At 42.7% G+C, this 24,527-nt stretch overlaps 1 protein-coding gene across 1 annotated transcript in view; it reads left to right on the forward strand.

The window, feature by feature from the left end:
• LOC126355911 (inter-alpha-trypsin inhibitor heavy chain H4-like) overlaps positions 1-24,527 on the forward strand; it is a 330,715-nt gene that overhangs the window by 268,456 nt on the left and 37,732 nt on the right. Inside the window, exons 12-14 of the mRNA XM_050006473.1 lie at positions 20-58; positions 10,642-10,680; positions 10,826-10,864. Coding sequence (XP_049862430.1) covers positions 20-58; positions 10,642-10,680; positions 10,826-10,864 — 117 coding nt within the window. The remainder of the gene's footprint in view (positions 1-19; positions 59-10,641; positions 10,681-10,825; positions 10,865-24,527) is intronic.

Raw genomic sequence — 24,527 nt, forward strand, 5'->3', positions numbered from 1 at the left:
TTTCCCGGGTGTTTTGCAGACTACTTCCCCAGCGGGACGCTGAACACACTGTCGGCAGGTGAGATATTGCATTGTTTCACTATGTAGCACCGCAACTACTTGCTCAAAAATTAATGAACTAGTTATTATCTTGTCAACAACGCTGTGTTTACAAATTAAATACTCATTAATAACTGGTAATTTTAGTGTGAATAAGAGAGTCTCCTGCGTTTATTGGTCTAGAAGATAGGGTGGATAATTTGACTCGTATCCTGCCATTCTGATTAGTAGCTTTGCGTACTTTTCGCAAGTTGTTTCATGTGAATGCCGGAGAGATTGTTTCGACAGCCCTGCGTCACCACTTCGTCCATATCCGATGTGGCGTAGACAGTGTAACATTTAAGGGAGAAAAACCTTTGTTGTCAAATGTTCTGCTGCCCTTGCTGCTTGCTTAACGTGAAAAAATAAATGCCTGATGCTGAAGTTATTAACTGTTGCTTCCACCAAAGTTCGAATCGTGAGCTCTCACGTTCGTCAGCACGAATAAAAAAAATAAATGAAGAAAAACACTGTTCATAGCGCATCTCAATGCATGATTAGATTTCAGAATACTGGCTTCGTCACTGACCAGGAGCCAACCAAAGCATGTGTCGCATTTAACCATAAATGAACTCAGTCACAAGCATATTAAAACTTGTGGTGAAATATTGTTCACTTCTCACTTTCCACAGACTGAAATTATTCCAGGAAAGAAAAGAAATACCCTTTCACACTATTAATCTCCATCAACGTTAACTGCAGAACACTTGATTCATGTTAAGTCAGTCACCTAGGCCAATACTATTCAAAGTCTTAAGTTCATGCGACGTGAATTTCTTATAGTTACGAACAAGACATACGTTGCTTATCCAGGTACGACCTATCTGTAGTCGAATTCAGTCTCCAACTGAGAGTCGAAGTCCAAGTGCCTAGCGTGAAAATAGCAGAATATGGACTGAGAGTAAATCAAAGAAATGCGATAGTAATGAGAAGTAGCAGAAACGACAACCGCAAGAAACTTAACATCGGATTGGTGGTCAAGAAGTATATGAAGCTAAGGAATTCTAATTAGGCAGCAAAATAACCAATGACGGACGGAGCAAAGAGGACATCATAAGGAGAGTAGCACTGGCAAAAAGGGCACTCCTGACCAAGAGAAGTCTGCAAGTATGAAACATACGCATTAATTTGAGGAAGAAAGTTCTGAAAATGTACGTCTGGAGTGCAGCACTGTATTTTAGTGAAACATGGACTGTGGGAAAATCGGAACTGAAGAGAGGCGAAGCATTTGAGATGTGGTGCCATAGACGGATGATTAAAATTAAGTGGACTGATGAGATAAGGAATGAGGAGGTCCTGCGCAGAATCGAAGAAGGGAGGGGTATGTGGAAAACACTGACAAGGAGACGGGTCAGCATGATAGGACATCTGTTAAGAAATCAGGGAATATCTTCCATAGTACAGGGTGACACAGAAAAACGGAAACGTTTGCACAATCCAGTAAAACTACAAGTGATGAAGAAAAGAAATTGCATTCATAGTAACTGAAACCTTACAACTTTGTCATTTACGAAACGTTGATGGCATTTATCATTTTTTCAAAATTGCGTCCTTTAGATGGCGTCATCCTTTACGAATACGGGTACATTCGTGAAATCTGCTGTTGAGATTCCTGATTGACCGCTGCAACATCCCAGCTGGGATACTGTCAATTACATGCCGAATTCTCTGTTTTAACTCATCCAGGGTTATTGGTCGAGTCGTGTAGACTTTACTCTTGAGGTAGCTCCACAAGAGAAAATCACAAACTGATAAATCTGACGATCTAGGGGGCCAGGAAATGTTACCGAGCAGTGAGATCATACGGTTGCCAAACAATTCTCGCACATTTGGCATTGATTGTCGTCTTTGTGTGATGTCACTCCGTCCCGTTAAAACCAGGATTCTTGAACCTTCGTAAAGTTGTTCAGTGCAGGTGTAATGGAAGTTCTTAACAGCTCCACTTAATGATCGGTATTGACAATTATTGTGTTTCCCTGTTCATCTGCGAAAAAAAGTGTGGTCCGATAATCCCATGTGATGAAACACCACACCATATCGTCACCTGACTAGCGTGTAAATGGCGCTCATAAACGTCTTTAAGATTTATGTTTGTCCAGTAACGATAGTTCTGTTTATTCTCATAACCTGTGAGACGAAAATGTGCCTCATGTGACATCCACACTTGTTTAGAAATTCATCGTCATTGTTTATTTTTGCTATCATTGTTGACAGAATCCTAATCATAACCGGTAATCGTTGTCCTTGACTGGTTACACAATCTGTATTTTGTACGGATGAAATTATAAATCAAGCTGTAGAATTCTACGAACACTCTCTGTGGACATTCCAACCACTGCTGCATGCTTACGAATTGAACGCCGTGGGCTCCGTGACAGACTCGCGTACAACATCAATGTTCGCCGGAGAACGCACACTTCTTGGTCGTCCTGTTGAGTTCTTCTTGAGGGCAGATCCACTCACTTCAAAGTTATCAATCCAACATTTTATCGCGTGTTTCGACGGAACGGCATCATGACGTCCTAAATTATAAAAACATCGAAGCTCCCTCTGCTCCACTACCAAACTATCATTGTTGTTATAAAACATTTTCGTGGCTAACGCACGCTGTTGTCCGTTCCACTGATTCACGATTACTGAAATGGAGAACTGTTTTCGTTGCCAGCCGGCCGGAGTGGCCGTGCGGTTCTAGGCGCTACAGTCTGGAATCGCGAGACCACTACGGTCTAGAGGGCAAAAACTGTAGAGAAAGACAGAGATTGGAATTCATCCACCAAATAATTGAGGACGTAGGTTGCAAGTGCTACTCTGAGATGAGGAGGTTAGCACAGGAGAGGAATTTGTGGCGGGCCGCATCAGACCAGTCAGAAGACCCAGGACATAAAAAAAAAACCTAACAAATATCAAACAGTTAAACTAACTACAATTATACACCTCTAATAACCTCTGTTTACTAATTCTTCCGCTACTCTCACTATTTCATGTTTTATTTTTCAGAAAATACACTTTTTCATGGGCAGAATATTCATTCCGGCCTGTAATTTGAAATACGAAGTATTCACAGAAAACGTATTCAAACAGTTGGACAGTGTTCACTGAGCCGTGTCCATTGACATTACATTTGTCTGAATCGCTAAAGGCGTTAGTGAGTTATTAATTTTTTTAAATCATTCTATATCCAAAACGTTTAACGTTTAATAACTTTTAAACTAAATCTCGTAACAAGGGCGTGTCACTACTCACTTACTCGTCTAATTTTTTATTTTTAAAACCACGTTACTAGTTTCTCTGCCACTGTTTTGGTTGAGTTTTTATTTAGAGTTTCCGTTATTTCATACTTTCTTCATTCAGTTACTTCGGCCACGGCGGCCCGCTTTAGTTCCTTCAGACGGTCGGGATTTCCCCACCGCCTGATGAGAGCGTCAGGCTAGATGACGTGCTGCTACCTGCAGTCAGCATTGCTCATACTTTGAGCTCCGCTAATCATCGCTCGTCAGAAGTGTCACCGCCTACTGACGACGCCGCGAAGCCCGTCCAGTCTAGCGTGGCCCACAACTGTCAAACCACGCCCTCCTGGCCGTCAGAACACCCACCGACTCAGCTGCCAGTAATAATAATGGTGACCGGGAGACCCCTCGCGGGGCGGTTCGGCCGCCGCTCAACAAGTTCTTTAACGCCACTACGATGACTTGCGAGTGAATGAGGGTCATGACAGCACGGGAGCACAAGACCGAGTCTGTTGTTTTTCACAGATATTTTCGGGTTGTATCATCTCAGCGAGCAAGTTGGCAGGCAGTCCCTAATGACCTTACCGAGTGGTTCTAGGCGCTACAGTCTGGAACCGCGCGACCGCTACGGTCGCAGGTTCGAATCCTGCCACTGGCATGGATCTGTGTGATGTCCTTAGGTTAGTTAGGTTTAAGTAGTTCTAAGTTCTAGGTGACTGATGACCTCAGAAGTTAAGTCCCATAGTGCTCAGAGCCATTTGAACCATTTTGAACCTAATAACCTAGAGATCGACGAAATGTATGTTTATAGCCTTCTTTACTTGTCATAGCATACACTGACAGCGATTAAACGAAGACACTGGTTTGGTTACTTTAGACATAAGGGTCTTTATTGGTCATTTCAGAGAGACCCTTGGGCAGCTTAACAGTCGGTATATGATAGATCGAAACTTACTGCTGTCAGTTGTCTACTGACACGACAAGATCCTTTCCTATTTTCTGTTTACTTGTGCCGAAGTTCTGCAGTATTTTAAAAATGATATTATACTCCATATCTCTTATTAAATGTATTTATTATTTACAATCGCACTTTTGGCTATAGTGTCATAATCAATTTGCTAATAGATCAATTCAATTTCAGATATACTTACCGTCCTTGTTTTTCGTTAAGCGCTACGTTCATTTATACTGATGTTCTGTTATACATATATACAAGTAACAAATTAAAGTCCCCTGCCACATTTTTCTGCCTGTATGTGAAGGCTAATGTCAGGAATTAATGTAGGGATTTTGGTATGGTTTTTACTAACGGATCGACTGATTTATAATGAAGGTTCGTGTATTTCACGTCATGTTATAAACCAGTCATCCAATCATTGGTACATTGTGCTACGTGTGTGAAGCTGGGGTTGTACATGAAATACGAAAACACGACTCATACAAGGGCAATTTGGTATTAAGTGAAATGAATTTACATTGATGCACTTGACAGCGAGGTGGGAAGTGGTACAACTTTTAAAAATTCATTTGGCCTTTCCGCAACAGAATATGTCCATAAAACTGAATTGACCTTCTATCAATTTAGGCTGTTACAACTATACTTGACACTTAAATAAATAAATAAATACATTCCTGGAAATCGAAAAAAGAACACATTGACACCGGTGTGTCAGACCCACCATACTTGCTCCGGACACTGCGAGAGGGCTGTACAAGCAATGATCACACGCACGGCACAGCGGACACACCAGGAACCGCGGTGTTGGCCGTCGAATGGCGCTAGCTGCGCAGCATTTGTGCACCGCCGCCGTCAGTGTCAGCCAGTTTGCCGTGGCATACGGAGCTCCATCGCAGTCTTTAACACTGGTAGCATGCCGCGACAGCGTGGACATGAACCGTATGTGCAGTTGACGGACTTTGAGCGAGGGCGTATAGTGGGCATCCGGGAGGCCGGGTGGACGTACCGCCGAATTGCTCAACACGTGGGGCGTGAGGTTTCCATATTACATCGATGTTGTCGCCAGTGGTCGGCGGAAGGTGCACGTGCCCGTCGACCTGGGACCGGACCGCAGCGACGCATGGATGCACGCCAAGACCGTAGGATCCTACGCAGTGCGGTAGGGGACCGCACCGCCACTTCCCAGCAAATTAGGGACACTGTTGCTCCTGGGGTATCGGCGAGGACCATTCGCAACCGTCTCCATGAAGCTGGGCTACGGTCCCGCACACCGTTAGGCCGTCTTCTGCTCACGCCCCAACATCGTGCAGCCCGCCTCCAGTGGTGTCGCGACAGGCGTGAATGGAGGGACGAATGGAGACGTGTCGTCTTCAGCGATGAGAGTCGCTTCTGCCTTGGTGCCAATGATGGTCGTATGCGTGTTTGGCGCCGTGCAGGTGAGCGCCACAATCAGGACTGCATACGACCGAGGCACACAGGGCCAACACCCGGCATCATGGTGTGGGGAGCGATCTCCTACACTGGCCGTACACCTCTGGTGATCGTCGAGGGGACACTGAATATTGCACGGTACATCCAAACCGTCATCGAACCCATCGTTCTACCATTCCTAGACCGGCAAGGGAACTTGCTGTTCCAACAGGACAATGCACGTCCGCATGTATCTCGTGCCACCCAACGTGCTCTAGAAGGTGTAAGTCAACTACCCTGGCAAGCAAGATCTCCGGATCTGTCCCCCATTGAGCATGTTTGGGACTGGATGAAGCGTCGTTTCACGCGGTCTGCACGTCCAGCACGAACGCTGGTCCAACTGAGGCGCCAGGTGGAAATGGCATGACAAGCCGTTCCACAGGACTACATCCAGCATCTCTACGATCGTCTCCATGGGAGAATAGCAGCCTGCATTGCTGCGAAAGGTGGATATACACTGTACTAGTGTCGACATTGTGCATGCTCTGTTGCCTGTGTCTATGTGCCTGTGGTTCTGTCAGTGTGATCATGTGATGTATCTGACCCCAGGAATGTGTCAATAAAGTTTCCCCTTCCTGGCACAATGAATTCATGGTGTTCTTATTTAAATTTCCAGGAGTGTATGTTAATAGCAGCCAGCTAAAAAGTCATTACAAAAATAAGTGATTTCTCGCTCTGTTCCATTTCATCTTTCTAGTTGGAGATGAAACTGTTTACAGAATGATGAAGCCTTTTCGAATAGCATTGACTAAGTGCATGCCCATTAAAATTTTACACGAAATTGAATAAACTCAGTATTCGTTGTTTCGAAGATGTTACTGAAAAAGCGGCTACAGACAGTCTCTCTCGAGAAAGTGGCTTCATATTCTTTGTCGCTGTGTGAGTACATGAGTGCAGGAATGTCTCATTTTCCGTTTATTGTCTACTATCTAATGATGATAGCGGCCGGAAAGCATCCAGAAACTGTTAATGTATCCATGCATTTAATCTCATCTGGAGCCTCGCCGGGGGTCTTTTTAGACTGCGCATGTAGTATGCCTCTCGTGGTCCTCATAGCGGAACTGCATACTGCCTCTCCCAATGGGAATTGCTCTAAATCTGTAAAACAGTCCAGCTTGTCTTTCAGAACTACGGTTTAATACATTCTGTTGTGCTACCCATGTGAAGCTGGGGTTGTACACTAGTATGAAATACGAAAACACGACTGACACAAGGAAGCAATAAAAGCGACAAAATAAAGTTAGTAGAAAAATCGCAGTTAGAAAACAAAGTAAAAGTGTACAAGGTCATAGTGGCTCCTGCCCAGGATAGTCAGGGATGTGGGCACCTGAAGGGAGTTTTCGTAATGAAGAAGTAAATGAACTTCAATGACATATATCCTCTTATGCGAAATGTATATGACAATAGCACCCCGTATCCAAAATGAACAAAAAGCTCAAGATGGCGAAATCCTTATCTAACAATTTCGTGAAAATTATCTCCATTATACACACATTAAAAAACGTTTTGCATCACCTCGAGTCCGTGAGTTACGAAACCTACACAGAAAATTGGAATAGAGATCAATATAAAGATCATTTCCGCCCTTTTTATTGCTCATGAAAAGCACACATTGCACATTGTACCACCATACAACGAGACCTTCAGAGGTGCTGGTCCAGATTGTTGTACACACCGGTACCTCTAATACCCAGTATCACGTCCTCTTGCATTGATCCGTGCCTGTATTCTTCGTGGCATACTATCCACAAGTTCATCAAGGCTCTGTTGGTGCAGATTGTCCTACTCCTGAACGGCGATTAGATGTAGATCCCTCAGAGTTGTTGGTGGGTCTCGTCCTCCATAAACAGTCCGTTTCAATCTATCCCAGGCATGTTCGAAAGAGTTCATGTCAGGAGAACATGCCCGCTACTGTAGTCGAGCGATGTCGTTATCCTGAAGGAAGTCATTCACAAGATGTGCACCATGGGGTCGCGAATTGTCGTCCATGAAGACGAATGCCTCGCCAATATGCTGCCCAAATGATTGCACTATCGGTCGGAGGATGGCATTCAAGTATTTTACAGCCTTTACGGCTCCTTGCATGACCACCAGCGGCGCACGTCAGCCCCACATATGCCACCTCAAGACATAAGTGAACTTCCACCTTGCTGCACTTGCTGGACAGTGTATCTAAGGCATTCAGCCTTACCGGGGTGCCTCCAAACACGTCTCCGACGATTATTTGGTTAAAGGCAAACGCAACACTCATCGGATAACGCTTTTCAAATTCTTCAATGGCTTCGACAGGTTGTAGGCTGCCAGATATATCTAGTTGAATATAGAGGGGCAGCCGAACCATTCAACCTGTTATCCGTCATTGTCGTCCGAAGGTACGGCTTTGTGAGTTTAAGAGAAGAGAAGCTGTGCTCCACACTACAAGTAGATACTGGTAATGTAGCGAGAAATTGTAAAAGGGTTTTTGTATTAGGGAAAAATTCATTTGTCTCTTGATGTTCCTTTGCTGCTACTTGGAGGAGGGATTTCCCTGTCTCAAAACTGCTAGCAAAACAATCAACTGAAACCCGTCTTTTTCGGTCAAAAGTGCTCATGTTTCCAAGAATGTCGAGACACCTTCAAATCTCTTCCCCAGAAACGAAGGTATGAAATTAATAGCGAAGAAATTGTTTATCACAAAAAACTGTGATAGAAGAGGACTAATTTTAGCGATCCCAGTCGCATCATCGAGGGTTTTTTGAGTGCTTAGGTCTACGTTTTAATCAAACAGAGGTTCCTGTTTTGTTTGCAGCAGTTCTAAAATTCTAAATCCCTCGGGTCAAGAGCTGCTATCTAATCTTGCAACGTTGTGAGCGGATCGCTAGTGGCCATCTCTGTAGAACCTTCCAGTTACGACTGAGAATTAGTCGTTTCGTCCACTAAAGTTAGTGACCAGGCATACAAGGCAAAAATTTGAACATAAACATTCAAACATACTACGATTTCACTCTTGGACTCGGCACCCATAAACGCATCACTATAAAAATATGAGTTTCTTCTTCAACTGCGAATGCATCCTCAGAACCCATCACTGGGCAGGTCAGCACATGTAATAAGTGCCGCAGCTCCATTAACAATAGTCGTCTCGTCAGCGAGATGAGACAGTATGTCCTGAGGCATTAACTTCTTGAATGGTGAGGCAACGACCATATTACTGTGTCTTTGATGGGACTGCATCTTGCGAAAGACAGTGTCTGGCTATGAGTGACTTGGAATAAGCTGACGATGGCAGCTGATGATGGCAAGTGAGCTAGCCCTATACTGACTCATATTTAGGCAATCCTGGAATCCTGGAGCAGCTAATTTCTGTCAGTTACAAATGCCAACTGTACCCTGGAGCATCTAATTTCTATCGCTTACAAATGCCAACATTTACCACAAAATTACAACGTCCCTTGTAGACGGAATGATGGTGGATTCCACTGCTGACACCATTTTTTACAGGGCTCATGATCAGGACAGTCAGGGATGGGGCATCCATAGGGAGTTTTCATAGTGATCGAAGTAAGGTCACTTGAATAATATACATTCTTTTATAAAGAATACGTACGCATTGGCCCGGTTCGACCTGAGAGACTGTGAGAAAATCGCGGTGACAATGGAAAGATTCACGTCTTAGCTACTGAAAACCGCTGCCAGAGAGAGCATCGAGTGGGTTCCAAGGCTCGAGCAATGACCAGCAGCCAACACGTAATTTCTCTCTATTGTCCACTCACAGTAATGCATTGTAGCTTATTCGTCAGCCATGTTCCACGGCAACTACCTACCTCAGCTCAAGTCATGATCCTACTCAAATGGAGGCCAAAACTAATTCTACTCGAACATTACACAAGCAAATTTAAATAAAAAAATAGAAGTAATACTAAACGCGTGTATAATACCCTAGATAGGCTGGATGAGTCGCATTAAGGAATCACAATATGTCACAAACATTTCTGAAACATTTGTTTGGGCAGTGTCACTGACTCGCACCGGGGTACTTCTGCAACAAGATGAGAGCTCCAACTCGTGTGCCCTTCCGCTCTGGCATGCAGGTCAAGTTAGAGACACTCTCTTTCGTTTGGTTATAGGTAACATCAGAAATATAAAAAATGATTCAAATGGCTCTGAGCAGCACGGGACTTAACATCTGAGGTCATCAGTCCCCTAGACTTAGAACTACTTAAGCTTAACTAACCTCAGGACATCACACACATCCATGCCCGAGGCAGGATTCGAACCTGCGACCGTAGCAGTCGTGCGGTTCCGGACTGAAACGCCTAGAACCGCTCGGTCACCACGGCCGGCTCAGAACTATCCCTCAGATGAAAATTTGGACACAGTTTTGCTAATCCGTATCTTCACGTCATGCGTTGTGCTACTTCGTCGAATTTAAAGACAGATATTGCAGCCTGAGAGACTTTTCGTTACCTAAGCATCCCCAGCATCTGTGAATGGAAATTTCAGAGATCGACACTGCGCAACCATACCAGTTGTGAAACTTCTGCGGTAAACATCAGTTGATACCAGTTTCACAAAGCTGTCTGAGTCTTTAAATTCTGTTCTTTCAGTGCGTTGCAGAAGAAACTTTATAGCAAGTGAAATCTGTTTTAAGACTTGATCCTTACCTGTCGCTTGTAATGAAGTTACTGTGTTATCCTTGCACACCTTATCTCCTATCACAGTTTCATTCAGTCAATACTTCTCCCATAACGTCCAAATTTGACGATTTGTAATGTAATTTTACTATTTGTGAGTTCCTAGACCGTTGCTGCTGTTCCACACACATTTTAGTTTTAGTAGATGTGTTGTTGTTCATTGTATTCTAACATTTCGTACCTCTGTGTTACCAACAGAGAAATAACACGAACTAATTATGTTTATGTTCTTCAGGCCAGATCCAAGCCGGGGTGGTGTCCTTACCATTGGCAGGTGAGATATTAACATCGTTTCATGGTACTGCGCCGCGCTGCTCGCTCATAAAATAATGAACTGATTAACGTCTTCTAAGATTTCGTATCTCTACGTTGGCAACGGAAATCGAAATAACTAATTTCGTTTCTCCGGTTTTTTGCAGGATACTCCCAAAGCTTACCGCTGTTCTTAACGTCATCAGGTGAGACATTAAACCATTTCGTGCTATTGCAGCGCACAACTCGCTTAGATATTATGATACGGTTAACGTCTTCTGTGTTTTCGTATCCCTGTGTTGCTAACGGAGAAACGACAGAACTGATTTTATTTTCTGGGTGTTTTACAAGCTACACCAAATCCAGACCGCTGCTCTTAACGCCAACAGGTGAGATATTACATAGTTTCAATCTGTTGCACCGCACAGCTCCCTCAGACATTAGAGGATTGGTTAACGTCTTCTAAGATTTCGAATTTCTTTGTCACCAACGGAGGAAATACAGAGTTAATTAATTTTGTTTTGCTGATGTTCTGCAGATTACTTCGAAATCAGACGCTGCGCTTAACATCAGCATGTGAGATATTACATCGTTTCATTGTGTTGCATTGCACATATTAATTATAGAAAAAGGCAAATGAAACTTACCTAATCCAAAACTTATTTTGCCATATATATGAACAAAGAAAAGAATCATATGTGTACTTAGACGTTAAAAGTGGTAAAAAGAAGTAGATGCTTTCGTATTCATAAAACTGAGGATATCTCCTCTATCACACATGAAAATCTCCAATACGCGAGCAACTGCTTTATTGATCGATACTTTTAAAAGTGTACTGAAGGTAATTGCACATAATATTGGAAGTTACAGTTGCGGTTTGATGAATTTTTTTTTTTTTTTACAGTGCATACAGTTGTCTGGCCATAGACAGTGTTGCCCTTGTGAAGCTTGTTGTATTTCCGTTTCGTCTTGGTGGTACAAAATAAATATGTTAAAGAATTATGACGTCTTGCTGAATGACATTAACTAAGTCCATGTTCATTAGAATTTTACACGAAGAGAAACGAAATTTATATTCACTTTTTCTAAGGTTTTATCGCAACAGCGCCTACAAAACCTTTCTCTCAGGGAAGTGCCTTCATATTCATCGTGGCTGTTTCCTCACGAGTGCAGGAATCTGTCATTTTCCGTTCATTGACATACTGTGTTGTGTACACAATGTGTCGTCTGCAAAGCTAATGATGACATCGACCAGAAAGCATCCAGTACTTTTTAATATACACTGCCGGAGAAAAACATATTAGTACACCTGGAAAGTCGAGGACGATTTTTAACCGATGACGGCGTTTGCCACCTGCGGTATAGTAGATGTACTGATAATGGGTTCGACGTCGACCTCCAACACAGAGCATAGTGGCATCACTGCCAGAGCACGAACTGTGACTACACTTTAATATGTAATGCTAACAGCCAGAAAGCTCTGTGTGGTGCGAACGTGTGAAGCAAGCAGGCAACCATGCCGTGGAGACACATTCACTTTTCGGCGAACTGCCACACAAGTTGTATGTGCTGGACAGTTGTGTGACATGCTGGTATCAGTGGTCACGTGAGAATTCTCACACTCATAGAGAGGTTCTCGAGTCCACGCACCACAGATGCCCGCCAGGATCGTCGTATTCTAAGGACAGCAGTTCTAACATTCTGCGTGGTGTCTGTTTGTTCTAAGTCGTGTCTCCCTACCACTTTCGCGCAACGGCGCTCTGAGCGTGTTTTTTAAGTAATTGACTATTTTGAACCTGAGACCTGTTGCTGGTAAGGAGACGCCAGACCGTACATGACATGTAGAGTTCAGAAGAGTTCAGTGAGACTAGCGATGATATAAGCAAATATTTAATGATTTCAGCGTCAACTCCACTGCACTCCCTGTAAAAGATCTAAATTTAGTGGAAGAGGCTCAAGGCTTTCCTATTTTTAGTCAGCTGGTAAAATAACGTCGAAAAAGCAGTTAAGTTTACCACTGGAAATTTTCTCCTACTCATAAAATATTTTTATAAATTACACTATTGATAAAAGGAAATATTTTAATACAGGATGACAAAAACCAACTGCGTTCAACAAAAATGTGAACGAATATTCCCTGAATGGGTTTCCAAGTTCTACAATGGATTGAAGGATGACCTATGCCATATCACATCTATAATCTAGGTTTAAAGTAAGTCTCATAAAAGAGAAAAATATCAAAAATGGTCTACAGTGACCCTCAATTATCTTTAATTACTTATTTAACTTGTGACTTACTTATTTAACTTGTCGTAAATTACAGTGGTTGATGTGGCTTCTCAATAATTATATAACAGAAAAATCACCGCGTTTCATATTTTTAACTTCTAATAGCAAATGTGAATACCACGAAGTTTAAATGACGATCGACAATAGTATTACGTAAAAAGGGGGGTGTAACAGATGAGACTTCTGCAGTTCTGAGTGAAGCCTTATGCGCTCTTATACGGCATCGCATGCGTTCATTACCTTGTCTTTGGTTACGCAGTATCTGGGGGCGGAGGGCGGCGGCGGCGCAGCTCCACACACCTCGCCGTCTCGGAAGCAAGTCTGTCTCTGATTTCTGCTTACTACAGTTTACCGAAGTTGGTTTAAGAAAAGCTATCTGGCTGTGTTTTCAACCGACCAATCAGGGTCTCAGTGTTAACCTTAAGCTCCGCCTACAAAAATTCTGTCCATCCAATGAAAAACGTTATACTTTTCGCGGTGGTGCAATGTTTTTAACGGTTGCAACGTAACAGAGACGTGTATAGTCTCACGCTAAAACTTGCAGCTGGTTTGGCCCTTTTAGTGTTATCGTAAGATCTATACTGTTCTTCTGGAGGGCTCTATCTTTTAACATGGGCTGGGAGGGGGGTGGTCTTGGCGGTCGACCGGCGATGTGGGTGTCCGTCCCTTATCGTAGGGCCTTCTAACTTAACACGGTTCTGCTCTCGGCTACTGTTCTCGTTTCTCCCCTCATACTTGCGTCTGTTTCACGGCGGGAAGATATGACATGCATTTAGGCTTTCTTGTGTTAGTCTGTGGTATTCCATTTGCTCACTCGTTCATCGTATTACTTTAGTTAATTTAATGTCAGGATTTATTCGGAGCTATGTGACACACTGTCGGATTTGCTATCATGTCAGGGATTTCATGGAAGGTGTTGGATTTGCCTGACACCTTACACAGTGGCTGATCATACGGCTACCACAGCACATGTACTGTAAGAGGGCTTGCGAGTCCAGACATGTCAACACGAACTGTTGCGAAATGGTTATTAGCAGTGGGACTACGGGCATACGTACCTATAGCCCGTCTTCCAATCACGCCACATCCTCTATGTGTACTGCTCGACTGGTGTCGTCAGAGGATCACTTGGAACATGGAATGGACCACCGTGGTATTCATCAGTGATGAAATCATATTCAACCCCCACACAAGTGATGGTCATTTACGCGTATGACGTAGACCTGGTGGGCTCCGTGTTGTAGAGCGCACTCATCGGAGACACAATGGCCCCACCCAGGCCTTACGGTCTCGTTCACTTTTCGTCTTTCTTTAAGGAAATCTGAACAGCGCTCGGTACGTGCAAAATGTTCTTACACCCGTTCTTTTGCTGTTATTGCTGCAGGAAGGAAGGTATTGTTGCAAAAGGATAATGCTCGCCCACACACTGCCTGTGAAACTCAACGCGCTCCGCAAGATGTGCAACAACTTCCCTGGGCTGCACGATACTCTTCAATCTACCCCATATGGGATACGATAGGACAAGTGATTCGTACGACTCGTCAACCAACAAATCTTACAGAAGTACGTGAACAGGTCGATCAGGCGTGGAATAACGAATTTCGGAAAGTATTCGCCATCTCGATTGACTGGATGCGAGTCAGCGCCTACATTGCGGCCAATGGAGGCTATACCGTGTACTAATACGGCAGTTTCAGCATGGGTCGGTACCTGATATCACATAACTGCTTGTGCTACCGATCTGTAAATCTAATCATTTTGTGTACTCTGTATGCAATGTTGCAACAATAAATTTTGAGTGAATTGGAAACCTCTAAAACGGTGCTATTTTCTTCCGGCATTGTATTTCGATTTCTGTCTATTCACCTAATCTCATTAGCAGCGTCGCCGCATATCTCTTAGAGCGCGCATACTGTATGTTACCTACGGACCTGACAGTGGGACTGCACACTGCATCTCCTAATGGGAATCGCTGGAATTCTATGAACCAGTCCCCCATGTCTTTTAAACCTACTCTTGAAACATCCCCTTAGAAAAATTTTATAAATGACAATGCTGGAAAACCTCTACGTTATTTGTTTTTCAAACAGCTGAGCAATACTGAACGTACTCAGACATTTCTCTGTTTACTTATTCTGATCATCGCTAAACTCACACACAATATGTTTTTAGCTTTCAATAATCCCTACAAAAGAATGGCCCTGACTATCAATAACCTATACCTTACATGAATCACTGACCTCACAAAAATCTTCGTTACTCGAACTACTGCAATACAGCGAGCGCCACTACTGCCAGCTAAATAAAAGATTCAAACTACTGAAGGCACCAACTACTGATCGGCATACTTAGCAAATGAAAGATTTTGATAGAGAACAAACAATGTATTTGTCTTATTAATGTTCAAAGGTCACCATATATATATCAGCTCATGATATATATATATATATATATATATATATATCAGTTCATGATATCCCGTATTACAAATTTACTCTTTCTGATGGACAGGTATCTAAATCGTCCGCTCTAAAAATTCTGCCATCTCTCTCCCCACATCCAACACTGCTGGCGGCTCACCTCCAACTGCGCAACGCTATGCGCTGTTGACATCCAACTGCCCAACACTACAATAGCGAATATTCGAACAATGCCAACCAGCCACAGACTGCCCACAGCACATCCAGTGATTTTCATACAGATCTCTACTTTACGTTACCAACATAAAAACTAAACAGCCTACTTACACTCTTGAGTTTCCGTAATACACTGCACTATAAAAACGGACATCATGACAAAATATATCTACATGATTACTCTGCAATTCATAATTAAGTACGTGGCGGAAAGTATAGTACAGGTAATAAAGAAATAATTTTTATGAAACATAGTTAACAACGGAATCATAAAGTGTAGCAAACAATTCAGAAATAACTAGCCAGCCTATCTCTCCGGTTCTTACAAGGAGTTGCGACGATACTCCTGAGTAGGTGGCCTTCCCCAGCAATAGTCCATATGAGCAAACCAGTTGCGTCTTTACCTGCAGTTGCTCGTGATTTAGGCACCTGGGCCATGCATGGCTCTGTTTAAAAAGAATAACTCGAGACGTGCACATCTGCTTTCATTCCCCGCATCTAATTCACTGCAAATAATATGTTGTAGCTGTCATCCTATAGTCAAATAGTCTATGCATTGGCTAGAACTGTAAGTTAATAAGATACACAGAAATACAAAATAAAGTTAAACAAATAATTTAATAAAAACGGTCCTGTTCTAACGTCTGTAATTGATGAAGGCGGCAGAGAATTACGATGAATAATTTGTATTCAAGAAAGGACATGTCAAATAAATGGGAAGTGGACGCACGATATTCATTTAAAATACAGACCGTAAATACCCTTATCGAATACAGTAAAGTTACGTTGAGAGCATTACGGGAATGGTAGCAAACGCGTCAGTCTAAATAGTCATCAAAGACTCGCAAAAACTAAGTCCATTTCGTGGTCACAATACACGAAAGATTCGCCAGCTCAAAGTAGTTCAGAGTTCATCATGATAATTCACAAATTAACACATACGATACAAAGAATAGTAACTCATACTCGGACTTTTCTCAGTTCTGTAAATCAAAGCGGAAGAAGTTAGAGTCGTACTCTGGAGCATATTCCGACTTCTCGAAATACAAAGTCACTTCAGTAGTACGATGGCGGCCATTCATCCCCCAGAATCAAACACCGCCACGATCGAATCATGCGGGTTACTACAGGTAGGTGTCCCTCCTTCAAGAACTCGACATAAGGAGTCCTCCAAAGTTAATGTGTCATAGCGGCTGTTCACCCCCAGACTATATCACCCATACATCCAGGTCACGAATGTTACCGTAGGTAGGTCTGTCTTCTTCCAGCACAAACGTAAAAGTGTCCAGAAGTGCTCCCTTCACCTCAACACTGGATAAGTCCCGACCTCCACTTGTCTCCCGTAGTGTTCCGCTACTGTTTGCTTCTCCATTGAATGAAGGCCGTCCCCAACAAATCTACGTCGTCCTTAAGCTCTACAACATGATTTGATTCATCTTGACCACTTTCCTGCACTAAACTAATATATTACAACAGTTTTTAAGTAAAGAAATGTTATAAACATTCTGCTATACTCAAATAATTTCCGATAATTATAAATAAGAGTTTACCCATAAATAAATAGGCCAGTATTGCTGTGCATGTGCGCTCACGTTGAATGACAAGGGATTGTCGTTATATATTATTTAAACAATAGTTTATGCCTTCTTGACAGAGATGTCTTTTTGGTTCTCTTTTCAACCTTAGTGTCTGCTGACACATGCGACTGAACACTTTTAAATTAGCGCAGTCTTTCAATCAACATTTAGATAAAGTTATGGACAAAATATTAAACTGTTCACCAAATAACTACACAAGTATGACAGTATGTGAGGTATTCATACCGTATTCATTATCTGGGTAAATGTGGAGAACACAATGTTCTGACAAACGTTTTGCATAATGAAAATGATATAAAAGACGTCTTAAATCAACAAATAAAACAGATACGGGCTGTCCCCATCGAGATATATCAACACCTGTCGTCAGCTGAGGGTTTCAGTTAATTATCATTTATTCTAGAGAAGCTTCACGGTCATCATGATATCTGTTCTTTCGAGAACAGTTACTATCTTCATATGTATATTTAAAGGCTACCCATCCATTGACCTTCGCCTGCGCACAGGTTGCTCGAACCCTTACGGGAATCGTCACCTTAGTGTGCGCGAGTAATGAGTGTATGGGCAAATGTCTATTAGGTACATTACGTATGTAGATTCTGGACAGTTGGGAATGTGAGTCTCACGGAGAGCGTGCGAGGGATAAATCCCTGCAGTGGCGCTATTCATCTGTGTCCTCGGTGGCTCATATGAATAGAGCGTCTGCCTTGTAAGCAGGAGGTCCCGGGTTGGAGTCCCGGTCGGGGCACACATTTTCGGCTGTCCTCATTGAGATATGTCAACAACACCTGTCGGCAGCTGAGGGTTTCAATTAATTATCATTTATTCTACAGAAGCTGCACGGTTATCATGGCATATGTTCTTTCAACAACAGTTACTGTCTTCATATATATAGTTAAAGGCTACCCAGCCATTGACCTTCGTCTGTGCGAATGCGCACAGGTTGTCCGAACTCTTACGGGAATCGTCACTTCAGAGTGCGCGAGTAATGAGTGGGTGGCCAAATATCTTTTAGGTGCATTGCGTATGTAGATTGTGGACAGTTGGGAATGTGGGTCTCACTGGAAGCGTGCAAGGGATGAGTCCCTGCAGTCACGCTACTGATCTGTGTCCTTGGTGGCTCAGATGAATAGAGAGTCGGCATGTAAGCAGGAGGTTCCGCGTTCGAGTCCCGGCGGGGGCACATATTTTCGGCTGTCCCCATCGAGGTATATCAGCAACATCTATCGGCAGCTGAGGGTTTCAATTAATTATCATTTAGATACGGATATGTAGCTTTCAGGTATCATAGCTACAGTGCAGTTCTGTCATCTGAGATAACGTTTCTTGAAACAGCATAAAGCGATTGAAAGTTGTTAATTCATAGGGTCACTGTGAAAATGTTCATTCGCTGTGAGATATTAACTTCTACGGTTTTAAATTTAATGTAATATTCTTTTAATTGGATGTGCCTCCTATTTCTCAGATCGTAGATGAATTCAGATTTGCATTAATATGCGATGTGAGTTGTTGTCGAAACTCAAAGAGCTGTAACTTGGCCATCTTTAAGTGTGTTTTACATTCCACCATTTTCTGAAGCACATTCTGCACATTCTGCACAAAGGCTTGGGCCGTCCAAATTCCCAGTTTGGTATTTTCCGACATCCATTCCTTTCCTGCTAGTCTTTGTACCTGGACTCACTCGTATAGCCACCTAGCCAGAAGCTGCAACTTCCGCGGATCACCCTGAAGCCGAGGTCAGCTAGTGTTTAGCTGAACAACAAATCCACCTTACCGCATACTAATACTGAGCAACCGTTAGCTCACTAAATACGCGTAACGTTACAGCGTACTTCTGCAGTAAGGTCTGAGTTCAGATTGGCGTGCCCATGTTATCTGGGTTGCAGTCGCTTTCTTTTGGTCACAGTGTATTGTATCTAGAATGAGATTTTCACTCTGCAGCGGAGTGTCCACTGATATGAAACTTCCTGGCAGATCAAAACTGTGTGCCCGACCGAGACTCGAACTCGGGACCTTTGCCTTTCGCGGGCAAGTGCTCTCTGTATTGCATCTGTTAAAAATGAATAAATATACTGGCAAAGTTACTAAAATACACACGGTGCCAGTCTCGGTTACATTCGTACACCAAAACGACAATACTTGCCAGTCTTCACCGCACCAGACTTGCAACCGCATCTCTGTACGGCTGCAGTCTCGGATCTCCAATGCTCGTCGCAAGTTGACTGTCGACTCAACTCGGCGCTCTAATTCCGGCGTCCAACTGAAAAAAGAGACCGCCACAATCCGCATCAACCAACCAGGGCTCGTGGCTACGTTGGCCTGTCAGAGAAAGGACAACTGTTCCCACAAATCCCCTACACTCTTCTGGTGGGCGCCAGTCACTACCGCTGTAAAACACTAGCCACCCATTCAGAGCTGTAGCCTCGTCGTTAGGCCTCGACACGTGACGGAGTGCTCGCACATTTCCGTTCCACTGGGAATATTTTCGAAGCATCTTAATCAGGTTACGAAAAACACCCACACTCTCACAAACAAACTCCACTTCCGCCGCCGATTTGGAGTGGCCGGTGCGCCTTTGTCATTTAGATGTCTGCCTTCTCCAGCGCATTCCAGTTAAATTCTAGCGCGGCAGACACTTACCCTGCCAGAAAAAGAGTATGTGAGTGACATCTGACACTGAGTCATCTACATGTATTAAGGGAAGGGGAGTCTCCATTGTGCGAGGAACACACAGTCCGCCCTCCCCAGAAAACACCTAAAAAATACAAATACACTTCTTTCCGATAGTTTGAGAACACTCCCAAACAGGAAGCAAGTGGGAAAAGCAAATGGCCAAGTAAGGCTGATACTTATCACAGGGATGTGATAGATTTCGCTCAAAGGGAAGTATCAGGACTATCCCGATGTCCTAACTTCGGACTTCATTTTGCTAATCTACATTTGCACATCGTATGTTGAGCCACATTATCGAATTAGAAGATATATTGCATCCCAGTAACTTATTTTTCATTGCCTTAGTTTCCCCGGTGACCCACTGTACGCAACAATGGATAAGCATTTGTTAGGAGCACTGAACAATCACGTGAAATGTGGAACTTTTGCTTTAATCTTCAACCTATACCAGTTTCACATAGCTGTCTGTCACTCAATTATTTTTTTTCAGAAAGTTGCAGACGAAACATGTTGCAAAATTAAATCTGCTTTGCCTGTCGCTCGTCCTTTGAGCACGCCTCATGTCACAACTCGTAGTTTCATTCAGTCAGTACCTCCCCCATGATGTCCAAATTAAACGAACAGTAATGTAATCAGTTACGATTTTTTTCGTGATTTGTTAAATTACACGATGCATTTTGAATCCTGTTGTTCCATCTTCAAGAGCAAATCCTCTAGTATGTAATTCACATTTGCTCTTGAATGAGGTGAAATGCATTTTCCTGTATGAGGTAGTTATATGTTAGGTTTCGTATTTCGTGAACGGAGTCCTTAAATACGTGAGAATCAGTGTAACAAACAGTGAAAAATTTATGGAACAAATAAGGAAGAACATTTTCGTTTTTGAGCTAAGCTTAAGTTGTTTTATCTATACTGTCGTCTCACATCGTGTCACTCAGTTGTTTACAACTGTTTAAAAACACATCACAGATGTAGTTTAACCTGATGTGATCAAATACGATGTTTATCACATAGTGTCTGAGATCTGAGTTTTAAGAAGCTGACATAAGCAAGGAATAAATTTAAAATAAGTATTTAAAGTATTACTAAAATAAGAGATTTTTGATTTTGTGTAGGTGTATGTTCAATTGTTCTAATAGAGTTAGGATCTTATGATTGGCTGCATTGTGTAGTATTACCAAATTGTTTTCTGTCTTGTTGATCACATATTTGGTTTAGCACATATGTATTAGAGATTTGCACTTGAGGATAGACCCAAAAAAATTGTGACTGAAGGTTATTATGTGGACTGCAATTCACTAACTACTCCACTGCTATTAAAGTTCTTCAAACATTCACTGTACCGGTGTGCCACAGACTTGGAATATTTTGTATAGAGGGTCTCGCGTTGTTTTCTTTTACTAAATCAGAAACATAATGTGACTAAAAAAACTCCGTTAATCGACGCAAGGAAATACCGACACATACTGCGTTGGTCTCAGCAGTGCACGGTATGTCGGAAATTTTGTCTCTCTCTCTCTCTCTCTCTCTCTCTCTCTCTCTCTCTCACGCACACCACATACAATTACACAGAAATAAATATTACTTTGGAATTGTGTCTCAGACCAAAGTTCCTTTATTCTGAAAACTTATAAAAGATATCAATGTTTTACACAAGTGGTCTGTGTACATTGCACACTGCAACATTTAATACCACCTGGTGATGTTACAGGCATGTGACGCGGTAAGAAACCTGCATAAGCGTAGCAGAGACAAGAAACGAATCATTTCAGTGACGATAAAGACCACAAATGGCGATATATCTACCGACGTAAACGAGTATGACTAAGGGCAGATTGTTATGGCCGAACGCCTGGTTCAAATGGCTCTGAGCAGTATGGGACTTAACTTCTGAGGTCATCAGTCCCCTAGAACTTTTTTTTGGTCATCAGTCTACTGACTGGTTTGATGCGGCTCGCCACGAATTCCTTTCCTGTGCTAACCTCTTCATCTCAGAGTAGCACTTGCAACCTACGTCCTCAATTAGTTGCTTGACGTATTCCAATCTCTGTCTTCCTCTACAGTTTTTGCCCTCTACAGCTCCCTCTAGTACCATGGAAGTCATTCCCTCATGTCTTAGCTGATGTCCTATCATCCTGACCCTTCTCCTTATCAGTGTTTTCCACATATTCCTTTCCTCTCCGATTCTGCGTAGAACCTCCTTATTCCTTACCTTATCAGTCCACCTAATTTTCAACATTCGTCTACAGCACCACATCTCAAATGCTTCGATTCTCTTCTGTTCCGGTTTTCCCACAGTCCATGTTTCACTACCATACAATGCTGTACTCCAGACGTACATCCTCAGAAATTTCTTCCTCAAATTAAGGCCGGTATTTGATATTAGTAGACTTCTCTTGGCAAGAAATGCCTTTTTTACCATAGCGAGTCTGCTTTTGATGTCCTCCTTGCTCCGTCCGTCATTGGTTATTTTACTGCCTAGGTAGCAGAATTCCTTAACTTCACTGACTTCGTGACCATCAATCCTGATGTTAAGTTTCTCGCTGTTCTCATTTCTGCTACTTCTCATTACCTTCGTCTTTTTCCGATTTACTCTCAAACCATACTGTGTACTCATTAGACTGTTCATTCCGTTTAGCATATCATTCAATTCTTCTTCACTTTCACTCAGGATAGCAATGTCATCAGCGAATCGTATCACTGATATCCTTTCACCTTGTATTTTAATTCCACTCCTGAACCTTTCTTTTACTTCCATCATTGCTTCCTCGATGTACAGATTGAAGAGTAGGGGCAAAAGGCTACAGCCTTATCTTACACCCTTCTTAATACGAGCACTTCGTTCTTGATCGTCCACTCTTATTATTCCCTCTTGGTTGTTGTACATATTGTATATGACCCGTCTCTCCCTATAGCTTACCCCTACTTTTTTCAGAATCTCGAACAGCTTGCACCATTTTATGTCGTCGAACGCTTTTTCCAGGTCGACAAATCCTATGAACGTGTCTTGATTTTTCTTTAGCCTTGCTTCCATTATTAGCCGTAATGTCAGAATTGCCTCTCTCGTGCCTTTACTTTTCCTAAAGCCAAACTGATCGTCACCTAACGCGTTATCAATTTTCTTTTCCATTCTTCTGTGTATTATTCTTGTAAGCAGCTTCGATGCATGAGGTGTTAAGCTGATTGTGCGACAATTCTCGCACTTGTCAGCTCTTGCCGTCTTCGGAATTGTGTGGATGATGCTTTTCCGAAAGTCAGATGGTATGTCGCCAGACTCATATATTCTACACACCAACGTGAATAGTCGTTTTGTTGCCACTTCCCCTAATGATTTTAGAAATTCTGATGGAATGTTATCTATCCCTTCTGCCTTATTTGACCGTAAGTCCTCCAAAGCTCTTTTAAATTCCGATTATAATACTGGATCCCCTATCCCTTCTAAATCTACTTCTGTTTCTTCTTCTATCACATCAGACAAATCTTCACTCTCATAGAGGCTTTCAATATATTCTTTCCACCTATCTGCTCTCTCCTCTGCATTTAACAGTGGAATTCCCGTTGCACTCTTAATGTTACCACCGTTGCTTTTAATGTCACCAAAGGTTGTTTTGACTTTCCTGTATGCTGAGTCTGTCCTTCCGACAATCATATCTTTTTCGATGTCTTCACATTTTTCCTGCAGCCATTTCGTCTTAGCTTCCCTGCACTTCCTATTTATTTCATTCCTCAGCGACTTGTATTTCTGTATTCCTGATGTTCCCGGAACATGTTTGTACTTCCTCCTTTCATCAATCAACTGAAGTATTTCTTGTGTTACCCATGGTTTCTTCGGAGCTACCTTCTTTGTACCTATGTTTTCCTTCCCAACTTCTGTGATGGCCCTAGTACTTAGAACTACTTAAACCTAACTAACCTAAGGACATCACACACATCTATACCCGAGGCAGGATTCGAACCTGCGACCGTAGCGGTCGCTCGGTTCCAGGCTGAAGCGCCTAGAACCGCTCGGCCACACCGGCCGGCAAGTGTGGTAGTGAGCTCATGATGATGTCTTGGTCACTAGATTCCGTTGATATGAACCCGATGGAGCACGTCTATGACGCTATCGGCCTCCCGTTCCAAGTCCACAAACCACCGAGTGGTAATTTGTGCGTAGTACGTGACAAGATGTGGACGAACACGCTACTAAGCGGGCGACCACAATGTTTTGGCTCGTCAGTGTAGCTCCTCGCGTTGGGACGAAGTCCAGATGATAGTTTAGTTCTGGCATATCGCCTTGATCCAAATGAAAGTAAACGGCAAATTTATCTTGTTAAAGGGCCGTGGAAAAAAATTACTTCGGTTTATATAGGAGGGAGAGAAATCTTGATACTATTGAATGTCTTGGGGAATAATAGCTGCATAAAATGTTGGGGAGAATAAACGCTGTATAAAATGTTGGTCTAAACGACGAACGCAATCCGAGACCATGGCGAGGATCATCGTCCTGCAATTTTAAATTACTTGCGAATGTACTGAATCTGCACAGTTTGCAAATAATGTGTCATGTTCTGATCTCTGTTACTGTTGACTCGCAGAAGATGGGTTAATACTATTCTGTTTGCAGTAATCGCACTATGTCGATCCATTAGCGTGATTTCTGACTATTATGTTGTGCAACCTTGTATGTTTTA

Source organism: Schistocerca gregaria, chromosome 1 (genome assembly GCF_023897955.1).
Source record: "Schistocerca gregaria isolate iqSchGreg1 chromosome 1, iqSchGreg1.2, whole genome shotgun sequence".
Taxonomy (NCBI): Eukaryota; Metazoa; Arthropoda; class Insecta; order Orthoptera; family Acrididae; genus Schistocerca; species Schistocerca gregaria.